We start from the raw sequence: 21,838 nt of genomic DNA on the forward strand, positions 1-21,838 counted from the left end.
ACTACAGATGGAAAATATATAGAAGTAGAAAGATGTGCCCTCACTTTACTTGTAAATACTAGCAAAAGGCAAGGAGACAATAGTGACAAATCTTCTCTGTCTCTTCATCACATGAGCACTCTAGACCACATAGTGAGAGAAATTTATATAGCTAGCCACAAATAGCAAAAACGAGTTGGAAAAGTCAAGAGGCTTTTTTCTCCACCAACAAGGTTGCCTGCTTTTCCAGGAAAGGAATCCATCAGAGCAACCACCATGGTTTATCCAGGAAGGCTTCAATTTCACAGGAAGGAAAGCTGCACTTACTCAAAATCATTGCAACAAAGTCAAGATTGAAACAATAGAGATACAGACTCAAATTTGAAAGTCAGTTTTGGAACTATATTCTTTGAGAAGCTTTTAAGTCTCATCATATACCGACACTTGCAAAACTTGCACACCCGGAAACAAAACACTGGACTTCTGTGAAGCAGAAGCAAATTATTACATGGAAAGCGGAAGCACCTGTTACATTCCTACTAGAAATACATAAGCAAAATTTCATAAATGTTTTAATAAACTAACCAACCTTTTTCAGAGCTCCTGCCTCTTTCCATGCCAGCCTATCTTCAGCACCACATTTAACAGAAATTGCTGCCAAGGCTTGAGTATACAATAAAGTGAACAGCACTTTTACAATGCAGGTGAAGTGTTCTGTAAAACAAAGAAAGTAATTTTTAAACACTTGATATTTTTAGCAAATATAATGATTACAGAGCCTCTAGTTATGGAAGTGTTGCTTCTCAAATGAAGAGCAAACAAAAAGAACAATCCCTCAAAACATACAGAACAACATATATTTACTGGCTTTCAGAAATGACTTGGCAGCCGTAGTGAACAGAAGTACAGGGCAAGTACTTTTCTACTCCTATGTAGAGTTATCTTAATCCTGATCAGCAGTGACTTCCTCCAAGTGATGTGGTGATACTACAAAATTCTATTTTGTCCAAAAGTTACACCAAGTTAAGCTACTGATTACTGTAGATGTAAGCAAATGCGTATCCTACCATCTCTTCTGGTACCCATCTGGGGTAAGTGACATTCATACAAATACTGGAAGAGTTAAGTTCCCAAAGAAATCACCACAAGGACATTTAGTGTACTTCAGTTTCTACCCCTTCACTTCCAGATATGGATCCAGCCATACCAGACTTGTTGCAAAACATGCCTGAGTATGTACTGGACCTCACGTGCGCACAGAAGGAGGACAAAAGGCAGGCTGTCACTTTAGAACTTACCTTACTTTCAAAGATCCTTACAATTTTTTGTAACATTTAAAGGATTATTATCTCCTACAGCTAGGCTGCAGGAGAAAGGCTTTGAAATCTTTTTGGGGAAGCTAGCAACAGAAGCAAAATAAGACTTCCTAAAATTGGAACAGGAAAAAAAGTGATCATTCTCTGAAATGAAGATATGGTAGCAATCCTTTTTTATCTTTTTACTTTAGGTTGTATTTCCCATCCCAAATTATCTATTTTGTTTTCAAATCTAGGCAGATCAAAGAAATTTCTATCATAACTTACACCATTCCTTAAGCAAAAACATAACTGTAACATATATTTAAAACAATGTAGACAAAAATGAGGGTTTTAAGAAGTCCTCTCACGCTTTGAAGTCAAGCAAAACAATTTTATTTGCATAAGCACCTCACAAAAACTGGGTCGAATTCATTCTTTTTTCCCCAAAGGATTTAAACAAGCTTCATACGTGGAAATGAGAAAGAGGTAAGGAAAATGAAACACCTTGCTTCTCCTTTCTTCTATCTAATATCAAAACACACACAGCTAGGACTTGAGTACATAATTAAATTTGTGAAATAACAATTGCTTGTTTATGTAACAAATCAACACAGACATGGATTTTGAAACTTTTTACTGTCACTGAATATAAACTATAACAGTTTAAGCAACTAAAAGATTATTTGTTATTATATAATTAAAAGTGGTCTTTTTTCTGTATTATCTTCCTATGAAGCTTGTGTTAAACATGACACAAACGCTGCTATACTTCATGCCCCCCACTCTACAGCAGGTAGCATTATACTGATATATCCTCTCCACATTTCTCCAGAAGGAGAATTCACCAGATCCCACTAGATCTCTTGGCCATATTTTTTTTCCTCTGCTGAAGCCTCCATTTTCTTAACAATCCTACTCCTGAGGATTAATAGCAGGCAAGCTCTCAGGAAATCTTCTGGGACTGAAAAATCCAAGACTAAACAACACACACACTCAGAGAATTGTAAAATTCCCTCTTTGATCTGAGACACAGGCTGTAATCAAGAGCTAGAACTGAGTTCAAATACTGAGTTCTGCCCCCATCAACAGCAGGTACAAGCGATAGAAATCAACTTTGCACAGTGAAAGCAAGAATGCACTTAGAGCAGCAAAGCCAGACCGCTGGTCAACAGGCACCAACCTGCCACAGCCCACTTCATCTCGTAGTTCTGCTCAGGTGATTACAGTAGTGCTCAACACTGTGTGTCTTTGCACCCCATAAAACTATCACATTTTTTAAATTCTGGTTTTTGTTAAATATAATTGCTCCTTGTCCCTATCCCCCCCTTAATACTAATTATTCAATTAACCAGAAATATATCTAGCCCATATTATGTTTTTAAAACTAAATGAATGTTCTTGTATTTAATTACACCTATGTGACTCAAAAATGACTATGAATTACATTTTTGGAGAATCCAGAATTGGACAAAAAATATGTGCTCCCACATCCGGGTCACCCTTAAGAAGTCTTGACTTCTGTACAAACAAACCTCATATTTTCTTTTTTTGGGGGGGGAAGTATATCAGAAGCAGCTCAGAGGTAGCATGCTGTATAATGAGCACCAAGGCTTTTTTATAGTCACAAAAGCACGCCATGGGAGACATACTAAAACCATCATTCAGAACATCAATTATCATTTCATTACTATGTTATCTCTTACCTGTAAAATGCCAAATATTTGACAGCTCTAGGTACCTGTACCACTAGAGCTGTTACATTCTTGTCTACTGCAAAGAGCAACTTTGTTTGACTTCACACAATGTGCATGTGGGGGGCTGTGTGCTGCTTTCCTGCTGACCCCCTGGTGCAGGCTGTGCTTTTGCTACATCAGCTTTTCAAATTAATAATACTAGAGCTTGCAAGTAGGTCTGTATGCTGTGCAGGGTTCTGCACTAAAATGCAGTTAGGACTTCTGTCCTTAACTGATAGTCTGACAGTTTAAAAGTATTATTACTATGGCTAGGACATTATAATCAGAACAGGTTAATCCAGAACTTTTGTACTTATTTTTGAAAAACATTGAGAAATGGTTTTATGTTCCCGTTTTTAAAACTTTTTGGAACCAAATTATTTCAAAGTATCCCATCCCGTTATATATATTAAGCAACAGCCTTAAAAATGAAATTTATATAGGAAACACTTCTAGAACTCTAATTTTAACATAAGTGCAAGAAATGTGCAGATAAATAAGTGTATTACTAACAATATGTGTCTTTTAATTTCAGTATCAAATTAGACAATATACTTGGGCAGGTAATGACTATAGAAGGAATCCAGAGAGAACTAGATGCAAAATTAAGGACATAGGACCTTTTTTAGTGAATTTGGAAGGAGATCTTTGTATAAATAACCTTTGAAAAATACTCCTCTTTGATCTAAAGCTTAAACTGTTATTTGAAAATCGACTTCAGAACAAAGGGAAACAGCACTGAACTTCAGATAATCCTTGAAAGGTATATTAAAGTTCCAGGATGCAGATAAATTTTTCAGCTTCAACATTGAAACTGGATAATATTCAAGTTGATTACATCCATTCTATATTTAGTCAAGAACCTTATCCAATCATTAAAGAAAAGTGCTAGTGTTTGACTGAGTGCTGCTTGCTGCATTTTTGTTGCATGTTAGTGAAACTTCATAGAAAAAGAATCTGTCAAAACATTCAGATCAGATTCTTCAGCAATTGAACCTTATAAGAATTACAGAAAAGAGGGGTTGAATTTAGGTTTTACAACTAGAGAAGAAAACCTTTCCCACAGTTCAAAGAAGCTGGGCTAAACTCTCAAAACCAGCTTTCAAGTTGGAACACATTCACAACGCCCAAATCCTGGATCTTGTCACAGCAGCCCTGTAGCCTGTCAGAACAGTGCCAGGCTGTGTAACAGCCTGATGGCAAATGCCCGCACTGCTTCATGGCCCTCCTAGCATGTGTGGCACCAAGCACAGCACCAGGCCACTGCTGGCCCACTGACCACCAACTCTATGCACCTACTGGCCTCAGGCTCACTCCTGTTCATCCAGACCCCAGTTTTTAAATACTCTATTCAGTGCAATGCAGAAACTGAAATCACAAGCTACAAACACTCAACACTTTTAGAAATCTGGACCTGGGGGTCCCAAGACAGGTGCAGGGAAAATAAAACTTTTTACAACTGATGGTAACAAAGTAGAATGTCCAATTTTAATTAAACTACTTCTTTAACATCCAGAAATTGCATTGCAGAAAGGACTGGTGGGGGGGTGTTGAATTCAATTTACAAGGACAGACTTAAGCTCTGACAACCATCAAGCCACTCTCTCCATTTCTGTACATACACCACCATTTGCTATTTCTGTAAGAAAGAAGCTAAACCCAAAATCTTTGTTTTGTATGGAGTTCCAATCCACCATACCATGAACACTGTCCATCCTCTGCACAACTGCCACAGAACTGAAGCAGAAACTCCTTATGTGGATTATTATTTATTTAGTCTTGTACAATTTCAAAATGCTGAATGTTTGAAGCCTGTAAAACCTCTGTCTATGTTCTAGTGTGAAACTCAAACGAAAAAAAAGTTTCACAAATGGTTTTAGTATCTTGAACACAACATTTATTTTGCCAGCTGCACTACACAGGAGGTACACACTATCATTCTCATTCCCTCCTCTGTAAATTGGTTAATGCTTGTAAATGCTCTGATCTCCACCACAATGTTTTTTCTGTAGTAGTCTTCATTCTTTCTGATGGGTTCAGATCAATTTTCTCCTCTGAATGAAGAGGCTGAACAGTAATGACATTTTTATTGCTTTAATCGATGCCAGATTGAAAAAGATACCAACACCTATCCAACAGTTAATAGGGTAGTTAATGCAATTCCCAGGGCTACATCTGAAGGGCAAGAGACGAGGTTTGAGCCCTCCTTACAGAGCACTCAGTGTTCTTAACAAAACACAGTGTCAACAAAATGGATTTTTGAGTACAAACATGAAAAAGATGTAGTATTTGATGACCAGTTCTAATTTCCTGTAAGGACACAGGGCAATACAGTTAAGTCTACTGTTAAAAAATATATCTGGAAATATCTGTCAATACACAGAGGCATCCACCTCCTGTCTGCATATCATTGTACAGCCAAGTCCACAGTTCCTGCACCTCACCACAATGCCAAAGCAGCACGGACAGTTCAGGAAGCAGTAGGAGCAGACAGATTTTGTTCGCCCCTATCAGTGACCTTGTGCTTGTCATGTGACACTGCACAAGCCATTTTACCTTAGTTATGCCTCAGCCCTCTACCAAGAATTAATGATATCGAATTTGACTCTGTGACCTACACGCACATTGTAAAAGTTCTAAACAAATTTGCTTTATTTGGATGAAACAAAAATTAAGAAGATAAATGGCAATTTAGTTCCAATTTAATGCTTCATAGATTTGAACTGGTTACATTCATCTACTTTCTGCCACTTGCCGTTTCCCTTTCAACTGCAACATACAGTAAACCTAAGAGCAAAGGCAAAACGTGCTGTTGATATATGGCATTTCCCAGAATTCTCCATAGGATGCCTTAATATTAATTGATTGTTGTCTCTTCTAGGATAAGGTATACTTTCATAAATGGTGGTATTCCATGCTTGAATATTGACTACAAAGAGACCACTGGTTTGTACTTCGGCTTCAACACTCCCTTCCCTGAATTTCAGATGTTAGCCTCCTTAAACTTTTATTTACTGATTTTATTAAGTCCTTCCAATAAAGTTAAGTTAAACTGTAGTTTAAAAAATAAAAAAAGTATATTTTTGACAATAGCCTTCCTATGCAAAAGTTTTTTATTCTTTTGGTATTTTCTTATTCTAATAATCTATTGGACATACTTAATCCCTAAACATGTACTTAACAATTGGACTCAATGATCTTAAAGGTCTTTTCCTACCTAAATAATTCTATGATTCTCTGTATATTGAATTAAAAAAACAAACCCACAATGTTAACAGATACACACAGAGTCACTTGAGCTGAATTTGAACCTTCGATAGTGAGGACTGAACTCCTCTTAAGGGGAAACAGAATTTCTACTATACATCATAACTTAGGTGTATACGTCAAGAGCAGAACAGCTCCTATTCAAAAATTAACAAAACTCAGTAGATATCAAAATTGCCACACAGATCCCAAAGGAGATATTCTGTTTGTTGTCAGTGAAGTAGTAAAGTGATACTTGTTTTGTTTGTCCCCATTTTAAAATAAATGTATCATTATAAATAATCAAGCCAGAGACCAGAGGTCTGAACTAACCCCTATTCTGGAACATACACTGTCTATCAGCAAGATGAACCAGGTTCAGTTGTTCCTTTTACAAAGAAAAAGAAATTTAGGTTTTGAGACAGTTTTGATTTTAGTAATGAAAAATTTAGTTCTTTAATATTCACAATTATATTATATACTGCCTCTACTGAAGTTGCTGCATTACAGCAGTTATTATCTTCATATATGACCTCTTCTTATGCAAGACTGCTGCAATTTAAACTCTGAAATTCAAATTAAATTACAATCTTTCACCCTTAGGCACTCAGTTCAACTTCAAGTACTGAGCAAAGAGATGAAGGTCAAATAAAGGACACTTTTCCTTCAGTAGAAATACTTAATAGTTTTTGCTCAGCTCTTGTATCTTTAATGAATAGCTGACTGATAAGGTAAAAAGACAGGGCACACAGATAAAGCTGTCAACCCAGAACAAAAATTTCTGTTCAATGCCATCTTTTGTAGATAAGGTAGAAACATTATTTTAGAATAAACAGTAGACCAGCTATGATTTACCATCCTGAGAATCATCACGAATGCAGCCTTATTTACATAATAATTTAAATATATATATTTTTGTAACACACCTTTGTGCAATGGTTGAGGCATGGTTAAAATCTGGATAAGTAAAAGGGACGAGACATCTCTGTAAAGCACAGGAACTTCTGGCAGCTCTTCACTTACCAGCCTGGAAATAAAAACAAAAGAAAATCACTTCTGATACTATAAACCCATTTTCATATTTCATTTTAAATAGTATTACATTTGAGATCAAGCTTATAGAAGCCAAGTACCTGACAATTCGCTAACTGATCTCAATATTAAAAGCATTTAATGTTACTCATGTAATAACTCATGAGGAAGTTATCAGTTGGGCACCTGATTCTTATTACAGTGTTTTAAAACTTTTCAAAACTGCGTGAACTCATTATGTCTATGTGGAGTGTCAAGGAACACTCAAACAATTTAATTGGTTTACAAAAGTATGGCATTTTACAAATAAATATATATATCCATGCTGTAACAATAACGAATCCTCAAATTGCTTTTAATATTACAAGGACCGTGCCTCCTGGAAAACAGAGACCTTAGAAAATATACTGATTTCCTTCATGTAAAGAAATGAAGGCTCAAGAAGCCATGACAGGTGGGATTATGCAATTTTACACAGTCTTTATTAAAAACTCCGTATGGCTAAAAGGACAGCAAATAAGCACAGAGATACCGCAAACTTTTGAACTATCCAGATTCACTGAATGACATAACATCACCTTGTAGTCCCATACTTAAAGGCAGAAAATGATTGCAGATAGAAGAGGTAGTAGTTTTCTAGCTTTGTGTAGCACTATCCAACAAAATTCCAAACAACATTATTCTTCAGGTTCAACAACTGAGTCAAATGGCAAAAAAATAAAATGGTTAAAAATCATTCTCCCCTCTTTAACTAATATGGAGTGTAATGGAAATCTCAAGCAGGAGCTGCTGGTACAACATGGTACACATTCTCCCTTGTCATCTTTCCCCTTCTGCAACACGTGCAACAGAAAGAGCTGTTTGGGTTCTTGTTCCCATTTGCAAACAGTGCTGGTTGCTGGTTATCTGTGCTACAGGAGCTGTAATGTGCAGTCCTGGTCCAACTGACTCAAATTTCCCATGCAAAACAGAGGCCTCTACAGCTTCGCACGGACAGACAGCAGTGGTGCAAAGGAAAGCATCACAGGCTGTGAGTTCCTTCCGCCCCATGACTGAAATGCTGTCCTTCTGGAAGGGCATTTTCTATCACTCCTTAGGCTTTTTCATCTTTCTTTACTCCTCTTTTGTCATTCTTCTCACTGGTCAGAAACTGCACGAAAAACAATTCTTCCCCTCCTGGTAGGAGCTTCCCCTATTTAGGGCAGCCACAGGCCTCTACACCATGTGGCACTTCACAGAGCCCTCCCAAAAACCACCTGAGAATGTCAGGAAATCAAAATATATCCACCTGCTACAGTTTCCAGGTTAGCTTCATGCTTTGGTACATGAATTGGTATAGCAATTTTAACTGTCCTGCAGGTAAACCACAACTGATGAAGTGCTCGATAGTTGTATTGAAAATATAAATACATCCTTATTAAGATCTATCCCCAAAAGCACAGCCTCACTCTCCTCCATTTGGTTGTTCTGCAAGACACCGTGAATCAGAGTTTCCCAGGGAGGCTTTCTTAAATCCTCCCAATTTCTGTACAAACACAATCTGGTGGAGGAAAGAAACATACACCAAGACAGTCAAGCCCTCCTCTGTTTCAGCTCTGCCCTTTCAGAGCACAACTGGTGAACTACTGTTGTGTCCAATCATTGCCTCTCTTCCAAGAGCACCAAATCCTTTCTCTGATGCAACATTCATGCAGCTGGCACAAGACTACTCCTTTAGCTGAGTTGATGCCTCCGTGACAGCACCAACTCTCCCTTGGTGCCATCCATCACACATGGCACAAACTGAGCTCTTGCAGACCACATACTGGAAAAGGTTGCCCACATGTGGTGGGATGTGGGTGCATACACAGGATCCTTAGCACCCTCTAACAGCTTTGGGGATTCAACCGGTTAATCATCTCTGAGGCACATAAACATGATGCTACTTTTGGAAGGAGACCCTCTCTACACAGTTACCCATGTAATGAAGACTCAGACTTCTCTCTACATAAGGCACCACCAGGAGTCATCTGTGATATGAATTTTAACACACAGAAACAGTCATACAAGAGGAGTAGAAGAACACTTTTGGTCATATCATTTTGATTCTCTGTATATTGAATTAAAAAAACAAACCCGCAATGTTAACAGATACACACAGAGTCACTTGAGCTGAATCTGAACATTCAATAGTAGGGACTGAACTCCTCTTAAGGTTGACTGGTCTTCTAAAATGAAGACACAGAAAACATGGTCCTTCTGAATTAATGAACCCAAACAGCTACAGAATAAACACCATCTATAACCCTTTTGCTATAATCAATCATTTAATACAATTATCGTTTCAAAACTCTGTAATATACATAAATATACATATTTATATATGTGAGCCTCCTAAACAAAAAACCAAATATTCTAAAAATCAGTATATTGAATTCTAAAGAAGACAAAGGGGGCAAAAATTTGTATCATACTACCAAGTCTCATTTTCAAAATTATACATGCCATGAAGATGCTCATCTCACTATGTCTCTCCAGTCCTACTTTGGCTTACAGCTAGCTCCATTTTATGATCTATGACACTGAAAAACTACCTTCATTATGTAATGACTTTAAAACCATGGATACCCCTTAAATTACTTCTCACCTTTAATTCTTAATTAATATATAAATTTTGGGGGTAATTTAATTTGGAATAACATTAAAAAGAAAACTACTCCCTCAGGTAACATCTAGTTGAACACCTCTTTCTGACAGAGGTATCAACATCAATATCATTTAACAGTTGTGTAACAATTAGGTCAAATACCAGTTCTGTCAAAATTAGGAAATATATATACAGAATACCATGATTGACTGGCAACATCACAAATAAATGAACTCATTTTCACATGCAGGACCAAGGGAATTATTTTTCTAATTTATTTGGTTCATATGAATTGAGAAGCAAAGCTACATTAAATGTCAGGGGTTTAGATAAGCAGCTTTCACCTACATCAAGTGCTGCAGCACATGAAGCACTTAAAAACTGCTCTGTCATTCCTTAAGAACCTAAGCAAGTTCTTCATTATGACACTGAAACTAAATTTATAAAATGTGTTTAGAAATGTGTTTTGTGGAAATTGTCCATTCTGTTAATCCCCAATGCATATGTAAAAAGCTTGATAAATCTGACTTCACAAAAAATTGTGGCACAGAAGCACTGAATAAAAAGAAAGTAAGTACAATTGCAGACAGGACCAAAGTAATACAAAATGATTCAAATGTATAACAGTTGTATGCTGTATCCATTTAAAAAAGGGAGGTGGAAGTGAAAATAAACTACACAGTGCAATATAAACATGTACTAAAATAAAAAATGCATTGCTCTGCTTTCTCTGAGGAACTGACCTCTCCTCCAGCCCAAGGTAATTGGGCTGCACCTCTCTCCATGCCAGTGCCAGAGCTGCCTATCAGCTGCCAGCTGAGCAACTCTGCCTCTGTGTTCTCCATCGTCCTCCAGAGAGATGTAACGCAGGAATCACTTCTTTGGGAATGGATACAGAGGAATGGGAAACTGTTCTACTCTGAAGCAAGCAGCATTTTGCTAATGGCCATTCCTTACATATATGCTCCTTATTCCCTCTTCTCTCAACCAGAGACACTTAAAAGTTTCTGGTTGATGCTAATTCCAACTAATTATAAAGTTAGAAATTCAATAAATAAAGTTTTGAGCCTCACACCACTTCAAACTGTCAGATACAGAAAATCTGAGACACAGGGATACAGATACACCTAAACAAAGGCTCCATCGACCAGAGCAAATCTATATTTTCTTCAGAATTCGCAGGATTTCTGCAGCCTGCAGAAAGGTCAAACTAATACACAGCTTCTGATGCTCACTGTAAGTAGAATTCTACTATTTATTCTGGCTTCACTCTAGGATCTGATCACAATTTCAGATTTGCTCTTCCTTGTATCTCAGCAGATTTTACAGCAGGTCAGTTTTTCCCATTGTACATTCACTGCCAGTACTAACATTAGGCATCTCCCATTCTCTTTTACCACTGTGCCCCTGGCAGTCCCTTGTCACCCATTCCCAAACTCATTCAAATTAACCTTTTTAAAACATGGATTAATTGCTTGACTTCGCTCATGATGCAGCCTGCCCAAGCTACATCAGCACAGATGAAGCAGATGGTGAGCTCCAGTATAGGGGAAGGAAGAAACAGCCAAGAGCAAGTACTCCCAAAGCTGGCACTACTGTCAAAACCTACGTACTATAACACACGTCCTGAGAGACTGCCGTTTCAGGCAGGATTTGTGTTTGTATTGAATAGATCACACAGGTCCTGTTGCAGCATGTGTATGTATATACCACCTCTTGCAACCTTAACTAAACCCCATTGACTCCTCTTCATAAAAACTGTGAGTTTTTTCCCCATTTCACAACAGTTTCTGTGATGGAGATGTGACTCGAGGTTCCTACGCAGAGTTGCTCATTCCTATCCCTGAGCTGCAGTTTGTTGCCCCAGTATGACACTACAAACAATCACTGAAGCGGTCTAGCTTAGAGTGAAACATCAGCAAAACGCTGTAGTAAAAATAACCCAGCATTTCAGTTTATCCTACAGTTCCCCCCTCCAAGTACTTCCACTGCAAAGATCCTTAATGTTTTACTGAATCATTCTGTGCTGATGTATTTTGTCTGTCAAAACAGACACGAAAACTTCAGCTTCATAGAGATTCAAATTTTTAAAAAACGTGTATTCTTTTATTTCATGTTTGTTGTTCCTAAAACTCTGGCTAGTTGGACTAGTCCATTTAATTCACATCTCAGTTTAGTAATTATTGCCTCCAGCTGCTCCTTCCCTGCCCCCTGCCAGAAGCTATTATTCTCCCCTTGCAACACAATAATTGTTTATTTGATCACCACTGAAACCAGACCTATCCCTAGAAGAACAATTTACTTAAATATGGCCTGTGGGACCAAGTGTACATTAAATTTTGCAACATGAACTCCATAGGGGAAATAATCCACTACACCATTCACAGTTCAGACTTTGCTTTATCTTTTTCCCCTCTCTTCTTTCAAACAGTACACATTATTTAGGTCCTTTTTGATAAGGTATCTCCTTCCTCAAGATTTCCTTATTTCTATTTTACCTTGCTGTGGCTGCATGAGCTCCTCCTTATCTTTCCTTTCAGTTGCCATTTTCAGCTACAGGAAGATCTAGGTACAGCTGTAAAAGACACTGGACAAAACCAGTGGTCTTGGGAAATACAGTGGAGCAATTCTGTGAGTCTTTACAAGTTACTTTGTTCAGCTCTACCAGACACATGAAATCTAAGGCATTATTTATGAAGAATGATAGCTGGGTTGTGGAAAATTAAGATAAAAATTGTGAGTTCTGCACCTGGGTGGTTTTAACTGTAAATATTTTTGTATATTTAAATAAAAGAGCTACAATTAAATAAGGGTGAAAAGATAATGGCACTTGCATTCCACAGATTTTTGCAGGTTGGGGGTTTTGTTTGTCTGTTAGGTTTTGAAAATTATCTTTTTAAATAAATGAAGATGGAACTAGCTTCTCTGGAAAACTGCTTTCAACTGAAATACTAATTTTAGGTTGAAAATTAAAAAGAAAAATATAGCATGTTGGTTTGAAGTTATTTTGCTTCTGTGACTTTCCTGAGGTTAAATTGTTTGGAATCATAGTAATGTAGTCATAACATAGATCTTTTCCTCTCAGACATTTTTTTTAACAAGTTTTTGCCTGAAGTATCATGCCAGTCAGGCTGATGATTTAGAAGGTTAACTTCAAAACAGCAGAGTGACATCCACATCTAAAATCTGCAGTGACTATTTCTCCACCGTCCTCTTAAGCTTCTTCAGTTTACTGCAGCATGTCACCTACTAAGTGCTCTGAGCACTCTTCCCTGTGCCTGAAAAAATTTGCTATTCTGTATTTCTCAAAAGGCTGTGTGACTCTAAGAAGTGTGCAATTAGATCATACACACCAATCCTATGAATGCCATCTTCAAGTGAAACTACCGCTTCAAACTTCTACAATATAATTACAGATATTCATTTGATGCTCTAATTTATGCATTAAAAACATGTCCTCAAATTGCCTCCTTTGAAGCATTCTGGGGCCTGCAGACTAAGGTAGGAAAAATATTCCAAGGAGTGAGCAAAAACATTCCAGCTCGACTGCATCTGTGCATCTCAAAAGTAAACTATTACATGGCAAAATGGATATCTCAGTTGTAGCTTCCTACAGGACTTTGTGCCAAACCAGTCATCAAGTCTACCAAGAAATATTGAAAACCAATGCAGAAAACACGAGAACTGCTCAAATGCATTCCCAACATGCAACACTCCCTGCCAAGAAGCCACAGTACCATCAAATTATTCAAAATATTGCCCAATGAAATCTAACTTGCAGCAATCTAGCCTTGATATGACCAATGCATGGCAAATTCTATCAAGGCTGTAAGCCCCCTCTGTTAACAGCTGCTTCCAAAGCCAGCAAGCTCTTAAAATGCCAAAATGAGAAGTGCACGATCAGTCCCACAGCTATTCTGTCAACAGCCTATCAACATGATCTTAATTTTGCCTCATATAACTCAGTCAACCATTCACAAAATTTATTAACTTTGCCCCATTGCTCAATCTAGGTCAGGTCTCAATCAGAATCACATGAAAACAGATCCCCAAAGCAGTGTGAATACATGCTGAATAGCATAGGTTTCAGGTTATGAAATCCTTCAGGCTTTGTTCTGCTAATGGTTCATAAACTAACCTGTTAATATAGTTTAATTACTGCAATAATCTGATGTTCATTTGAAAAAGAAACCCGGGCCCAAGAGGACAAACAGTAAAATCTCAAACCAGAAGCAAGAACAGTTGTTTTAATAATTTCCCCCAATCTGCAATTAGGATTGTGGCATCATTCCTCTAGATCAGTTTTTGAAATCACATGACGCTTTCCACCTCAGGCTTCCAGAAACACACTGACAAACATGCAGCTGGACAGGCACTGAAAAGTCAGTCTTTCGACATTACTGCAAGCTACGCAGTGTAGAGCTTAGTATGAAGAAGATGCTTAAGGTGCCAAGAGCAAAAACCAAAACAATCTACTGTTTTCCTCTTATGAGGAAAAACGATAATCTGGTTTTGGGCAAGAAACTTTTCTTCTCATCGTCAAGGTAGAATCTGAAAAGTGATGGGTCTTAAGTCAAGTAGGAAGATGAGTTCTTGCAGAACACAGATACGTTGTTCCATTTATTATACTGTTAATCCTTGTACACCTGTGTATGTTAGGTGATGCCTTAAAAGCAAACTCAGGTAAGTAGCTTGTTTAAAATAATAAGCAAGATGAAAATTTTTAGCTTAAAATAGAATTATTTCTCACATATAATATGCCTACTTACATTATTTCTGTAACAGCTATTAATCATTGCTCACCTTTCAATAAACTATTTCTCAGCTTAATCTCAATGTAAATTTTGTGTAGCATCCATATCAAGAACAGCAGTGCACTTATCCACTTACCCAATAATATTCAATTTGCATGTGCTTAAGCTTGCAAGAGGTGTATTTAAAATTCAACTCAAAACTGATATGTGTCAGATTCTTATGTAAAAGAAATTGGAAAATTTATTTTTACAAATTCATACATAAAATTTTTAGATGTTAAGTTCAGCAGCCTACCTCACAGAGAATTTAAATTAAGACAGAAAGTTACCCAAAGTGCCTCTGTAAGGATGTTTCTTTCACCAGGTAAAACTGATATTGGGTAAATTAAAATACTTGCTCTGAATTTTTATCCTGCATCGGCTGGGTTAGTTTTCTCCAGGGATTGTATGCAGAGTCTATACTGTAGAGGCGCATGTGCATGGCCAAAACGTGGAACAGCTGATCTGAAACGTGAAGACAAATTGCTGATTATTATATACAATGATACAAAGTATTTCACATTAAATTGCCATTATGTATTTCAAGATTCTGAAAAAGTCTGTCATCTCATTTCAAGTAAGCTGGTACTCTCATAAGCATATTTTTATTATGTATTTATTTGTTTTTAAAATAAGATTTTGAAGAGAAGTAAGATTTCAATACAAGGCAGTGACCATAGGCATGCATAAGGAAAAATGCCCTTTTTTTTCTCTCCTGAACTTCTGAGACAGAGAAAGGCCGTTTAGAAAGCTTTGGGCAGATCACAGTTGTTTTGGTGCTCCATGTACCTAAGTTCAGGCCTTCTAAAAAAATCCTATTTCATATGCTGTTAAGTTGCTAAGGTTACATGCTCACTTCACTTGCCTCTCCAGTTTGTGGCAGAAGCCATGATTTCCTAAACACTTCTTCTAAACAGAGCCTGATATACTTTTATCACACAGCTTTTATTTCCCTCTCCCACAATTAAGTTCTGTGCACAACATATTTGAAATTAACCCAAAGCTGCTAGAAATTACAGCCTACAGTAGGATCACTTCAGTTCTTCATTCTTAAAAGGTTATTATTATTCCTTGTGCCTTCTTTTGATTATTTTGTAGGAAACTTTTGGATGAGGGGAGAAAAAAACCAAACCCAACAAACGTCTGACCACACATCAAGGATGATAAAGTAGTGACAGTCTTTATAACATCAGAGATTTGTCCATACAACCTGCAGGCAAAGTTTACTGATATTCATTAATTCAAAACCTTCTGTACAGCCACTGTATCAAAAATATAATTTGCAAAACACTTGCAGAATTTTTCAAACAAAGGATGCATAATTATTCACGGAGATTTACTGCAGTATCTTCTATTAAAATGCACAGTTTTTATTTCTCTATGGATCATACGATCAAGACAAATAAAGATAACATCTAATCTTTTCTTTCCTTAAGCAATCCAAGAAGGCAAGCACCATCTATGTTGACAGCATTTTCAGAGACATATATGCCATAAGAACGGTTTGAGTTGGAAGAGACCTTTAAAGGTCATCTGGTCCAAGCACCCTGCAATGAGCAGGGACATCTTCAACTAGATCGGGACTATTAGGGACTCAGACTTCACTTTTTTTCTGTGTTTATAATACAGTTACGGTTTGGAGAAAATGCATCTTTTTTTATCTTTATAGGTTTATATTTCAATATTTTAAAATATCATCATTTCCCACAATTTTTCTCACTATTTTTCCTCCTGTGACACTCTATCTTGCTATTTGCTGCCATGTCTGTTTCTCCTGTTCACTTTTCTGGAGAAAAGTGCTTCCTTCCTCCCTTTTAACTTTTTCCCCTAGCATCCTGACAACATCTTTCCCCTCCACTCCTCTTATTCTTTCAATTGATCCCTTTGCCTCTTTCTCTCTTAATCTCTCTCCCTTCTCTCTACAACCCACTTGCTCAACCTACAGACTCACTGGTCCTCTTTTTAAAGTAGAAATAGCAGCTATTAATTTATTTTCCATAAATAGACAATTACTCAGAGGTATGCAATGGCCAAAAGAGTCGCATGATGAAGTCAGCTGACTGCCAGAGCCTCAGGGCTGTAATTAGCTCCTGGGGTTTGTAAAATAATTGGAGATGTAGACGGCATTGGAATTGATAGCTGTCACCTGCTTTCTGAATAAAAACAGTCAATGAGGACAAAATAAGTCATCTATTCTCCTGGCAAGAGATTCTTAGCAAAACACTGCTTTGCTGATAGAGTTCAAAACCCTGAAAATACAGTTATATTTTATCAAAATAATAAAAAAAAAATCAAGCAGGTTTTATTTGGAAGGAAACTCATGAAAGTATCTGTTCCTTCCCTCTTGCCTGTTCACTAAAAGGAATGGGGTTTTTATTCTCAACTGCTTCTTGCCTCAAACAGAAATGAGCAACTGTGCAAAATGAAAAAAAAGTTAATTAATTGTATTAATTCATCCTCTGCTCCTTTAACAGTTTTCTCTTGAGCTTTTACTAATACAAAATTAGGCAGGCAAGCATCAAATCCTAGCACTGGAGAATTTATTTAGTCTTCAAGTGTGTAACATTTACAGCATCAAGACACACTCTAGTGCTGACTGAATGTGCCCAGCAAAATGCCGATCAGCGGTCGTGTAAGACGGTGCTTCCTGTCTGCGATTACGGCAGCTCTGGCTCCTCCACAAGGCCGCACGATGGGCACGGGAAGGTCCCCGGGCGGACATCGGTCCCAGTGCCCCTCACGGGGCGGCGCTGCCCCTGAGGCACCGCAGCAGCGTGGGGAGCACACATCAAGGTGTTCTGTTCTACACCACGGTGACTCCAGTCGCCTTATCTCCCACCTACTGTGACTACGAGTTACTGGAGAAACAGCAGGGAAACACCAGAGCACTGGAAATCGAGAACTGGCAGCTTGGTTTATGCCAAGCGCTCACGTGCTCACCATGTCCTTATGCCTGAGGGACTGGCAGAAACCTGTCTTGGGCCAAAGGAAGATCAGAGGGACTTTCCTGTGTATTTGTGAGAATGCATAATTCCAAAACATAAACATAAAATACAATCTGCCCTCCCATTTTCTTATATGCTACTTGGAACCTTTAGAATACAAGTAATTATTGTTTTTTGAAAAGTATCAGCAAAACACTACCATGACAATGGCCCACAATCAACAACCTTGCCCAGACTTGTGAAGAATGGCATGCAAGGCCATAACCCCACCAGGCACCCCAAGCTGCTCTGCCACTCACAGTCCATCTCACATTCTCTCCAGGAGAGCCCACCTTTGTAAGGGGGAAAGCAAGGGCCTGGCTGTAGCTCAGAGTCACCAAAAGAACATTCGCAAGTGAATTTTGTAGGAAGAATAATTTCAGAAAGTGCAGCAGCAACAACATTAAAGAATGAAAATTAGGAAGTCACAACAAAACAAGAACTACAAGTATACTGACAACAAATCATGAGAAGTAAATGGTGGAAAAAAATTGAATATGATCCTCCTCTCCTCATAAATTCATAATGCTTTAGACAGGCTGCATCCAGTTAATTTGAATAAATAAAAAAAAAAATCACACAATTTGGATGCACAGTATAACTTATTGCTGCAAGTTAACTTATTGTCAGAGAGGAGCAATAAACTTAACTAGAATTGGTACTTTCAAAAGAGCAGCTCAAAGGATAAGATGCTGTCTTTGCACTGGGTGTGAAGCTGTAAGAGAAAGCATTCTAATGCTGCTCCTCTCAAAAAAAACCAGAGATAATGGGTATTTTGTCTACATAAACACATTGCCTGCACTAGCACCTGCAGATGCATTCTTTACTATTTTTAATATTAAAGCACATTCATTTTACAGATGTTGACAAACCTCTCAAAAAAATATTCTGCTTTGCCGAAGTGCACAAAGCAGGAGTCTATAAAGGCAATTCCACAACCCTTTTGAGGTCTAGTGTGGTATGCATAGCATAAAAGATGACCAAATTCAGAGAGATGAACACATCGCGATTTGACAGATGAATGGCAGACCTTCCAAAAATGTTGTGCTGAACTAACAAAAATGAGTGATTCAGGAAATTGCATGTAGGTGTAAGTTTTGGTCTCACTAGTAATCTTGGTCTTGGTCTTTGCCAAAGTGATCCCAAATTTCTGCATAAGTTTTGCTGCCTTTTTTTCTGGTCTCTTGACTGTAAACTAAATTCTCAAATCACCAGAGCTGAAATCAGATAATGTTTTCTGTTATTAATGCCAATTCCACAATGTACAGCAATGTGCTGTAATAATGATAACAAATAAAACTAAGGAATTAGCTGCCTTTCTGTTTATTCCCCAATCTCTGTTTTAGGAGGACATAAAGAACACATACTGCTGTCATGGAAATCTTTATTTTGCTATTTTGATCCAAATTTCTCTTTTTACATTGTATAAATTAGTATTCATATTTACAATGCAAAAAGATCACAAAACACTGACATAGTAGTTCACTGCAAGTGGAATCAAGAACATCCTTGTCTCAACTGTGAAGATCTTACCAGACTAGAGATGCTACACCCTTCTTCTCCCCCTGAAGTTCCCTGGTACTATAAAGAAGAATGTCAATTATAACAAAAGCCACTTGATACAGCCAGATGGGACTTGATTGTTAATAAGGAGATTGAGGAATTTTTTCCTCCCTGTACAGATTTATACAGTCCACTTAGCAACAGCAGCTGCAAAGACCTGCTGACAGCATCGCTGATGATCATTTATCTCTGATCCAGTAATTTGAATCAGTGAATAAAAAAAATGTGAAGGTCAGGAAAAGCCTATTAAGGCATTAAGACACGATAGTCTTTACAAAATCTCAAGTCTTAATTGCTGATGAAGCAACTAATTATCCTCGACACGAAACTTGCCAGTGTATGAAATGAACTTTGGCAATAGAGTTCTAACAGTACTTATCTGTGCTTCTCCCACAGTAGATATTAATGGCATACCAAAGTTTTTAGAAAATACTTAAGGATCACCTGTTGGTGAGAAAAACTGCTTTTTCAAAGTTAGCATGAATGGGCATCAAGGATCTGCAGATTGACAGCTCCTAACTGACACCCTTCCCCCCAAACGAACATAAAAAACAAACAACTCTCTCCCTACCCACCCCCCCCCCAAAAAAAGCAAAAGAAAACCTAAAAGAAACCCCAAAACCTGCAGCACCAAAAGCCCAACCAACCACGGGAATCCACTGTAGAGAGGCATTCCTGAAAACTTCTTTTATTCTTTTTATTTTCAGTAGTTGCAGAGAACTGGGTAGGAATCTTTGCAGCCATATTCACATTAACAGATTACAGGAAAGAAATAGCTGGAATATAATGAATCAATCATTCTTCCTACAGAAATTACCAATACTAAGCGGTTGAAAGGGTCACTGACCATATTGATAAAATGGAGACAGCATCACTCTCCACACAGTTAGAAAATTTGATACAGAGGGAGCATAAACAACTTAGAAAACCCTTAATGTCACAGTGAGTTTCTGTGCTCACAAAAACACATAATGAACAGTGATTAAACTGATATTAACATCATAATCCAGAAACAGCCTTCAAATGGACAAGAGAAAAAAACCTGACCAACTAAACAAACCAACCAACCAACACAACTCCCATGGAACAATACTGTATTTCCATGGTTAGAACCACCACAGAAGTTACAAAGGCGCTGGTCATTTTATTTTGAGATAGTTTAAATACGTCTTAAATAATTTTTTTTCTGTCTCGTTGTAAACTGATGTCCTTTCCAATTAATGCAGTTGATGCTGCAATGCCAGACTGCTATCTGTGGGAAGCGTAAGGATAAGGAGCTCATTTACAGAGAAACTGAAGCCAGAGGACAAGAGGATAGAATATTTAATCCTTCCCAAAACCCCTAATCCGATCCTTATCACAAAGGGGAAGAGGGAAAAAAAAGAAAGAAAACAGCCAGAAAGAAAGAATAGAACTATTTAAAAGTTAAAAGGAAAAAATTACTAGATTATAAATTCATTTATAGATAACTTTTAAATTTTGTGGAACTGTTCATCAACTATTGCAAGATCACCAGAGTAATGATGGCAGAGAAAAACACACACAAGTTAAAGAGAGGTCACAAAATCATAGAATGTTAAGAGGTTGGAATGGACCTTAAAGATCATCTAGTCCCAAACCCTGCCACCATGGGCAGGGACACCTCCCACTAGACCAGGTTGCTCATGGCCTTATACAAAAATTGTACAGAGAAGTTATAATTATTCAGCCTTAATGCTGTGTTCTGAACCCATTCTATAAATACAGCACAATACAAACAAAGAGCACAACAGATCTCTTACACTTTACAAAACAGAGAAATAAGACCTGTACAATTGTTACATATCATAATTATCTCCAAAATTCAAGAGAATTTTCAAGGCCATAGACTCTAACACTGTATTGTAGTCCTTAAAACAGGACTCAATTTTTAAGTAATAAGTAATAGGACTCTATTTGCATTTTTTTGGTTGCACACACACACAAATTTTAAGCCTTGAAATGGCAATTTTACAGCCAAATTTTCTTCACCATTCTTCTCACACAGACTTGGTCACTGACACTAACAGCTACATTAATCATTCTTAAATTTACTTCCCAAGAGCAGCTGCCCTCCTGGTGCAATCTAATAAAACAGCTCTTGACCTATTTGTTCCCACCATCTTCCTTGACGTTTGCTGCTGTAACAGCTCACCTGGGACAACATATTCTGTTTTCCACAATATCTAATCACCAAACTTTACAGTTGTTACATGACTAATACAGAGTGGTATGCTTAATCACAAGAGAAACACTCCAGTATCTCATGCATATGAAAAACAAAAGTGGGCTATACTTTGGGTTACTTCTGCTGAACCTGAGTGATGCTTAAAAACAAAAGCAGCTTCAATACTGTGCAAGCAAGACTTCAATGAAACAGTATTCAAGTTCTAGATGGGGTATGGATTTTTAAAATCATTCTTTCCTCATCGCATAAGACAATGAAGAAGTTGAAGAAGGTACATTTTAAGTGAAACTTTAAAAACAGGATTACCTCTTGGAAAAATAAATGAGTATGGAAAAATTATAAAATCGACTACAGAACATCCATATATAAAACCGCCAT

At 37.5% G+C, this 21,838-nt stretch overlaps 1 protein-coding gene across 8 annotated transcripts in view; it reads right to left on the bottom strand.

The window, feature by feature from the left end:
• Positions 1-21,838, bottom strand: part of UBR3 (ubiquitin protein ligase E3 component n-recognin 3) — a 106,314-nt gene that overhangs the window by 9,540 nt on the left and 74,936 nt on the right. For all 8 annotated transcript variants that reach the window (XM_027678599.1, XM_027678598.1, XM_027678596.1 and 5 more), the window contains 3 exons: positions 15,067-15,172; positions 7,183-7,283; positions 569-693 (listed from right to left, as the gene is read on the bottom strand). In XM_027678599.1, the coding sequence (XP_027534400.1) occupies positions 569-693; positions 7,183-7,283; positions 15,067-15,172 (332 nt within the window). The remainder of the gene's footprint in view (positions 1-568; positions 694-7,182; positions 7,284-15,066; positions 15,173-21,838) is intronic.

Source organism: Neopelma chrysocephalum, unplaced genomic scaffold (assembly GCF_003984885.1).
Source record: "Neopelma chrysocephalum unplaced genomic scaffold, ASM398488v2 Primary Assembly neopelma1_44, whole genome shotgun sequence".
Classification (NCBI taxonomy): domain Eukaryota; kingdom Metazoa; phylum Chordata; class Aves; order Passeriformes; family Pipridae; genus Neopelma; species Neopelma chrysocephalum.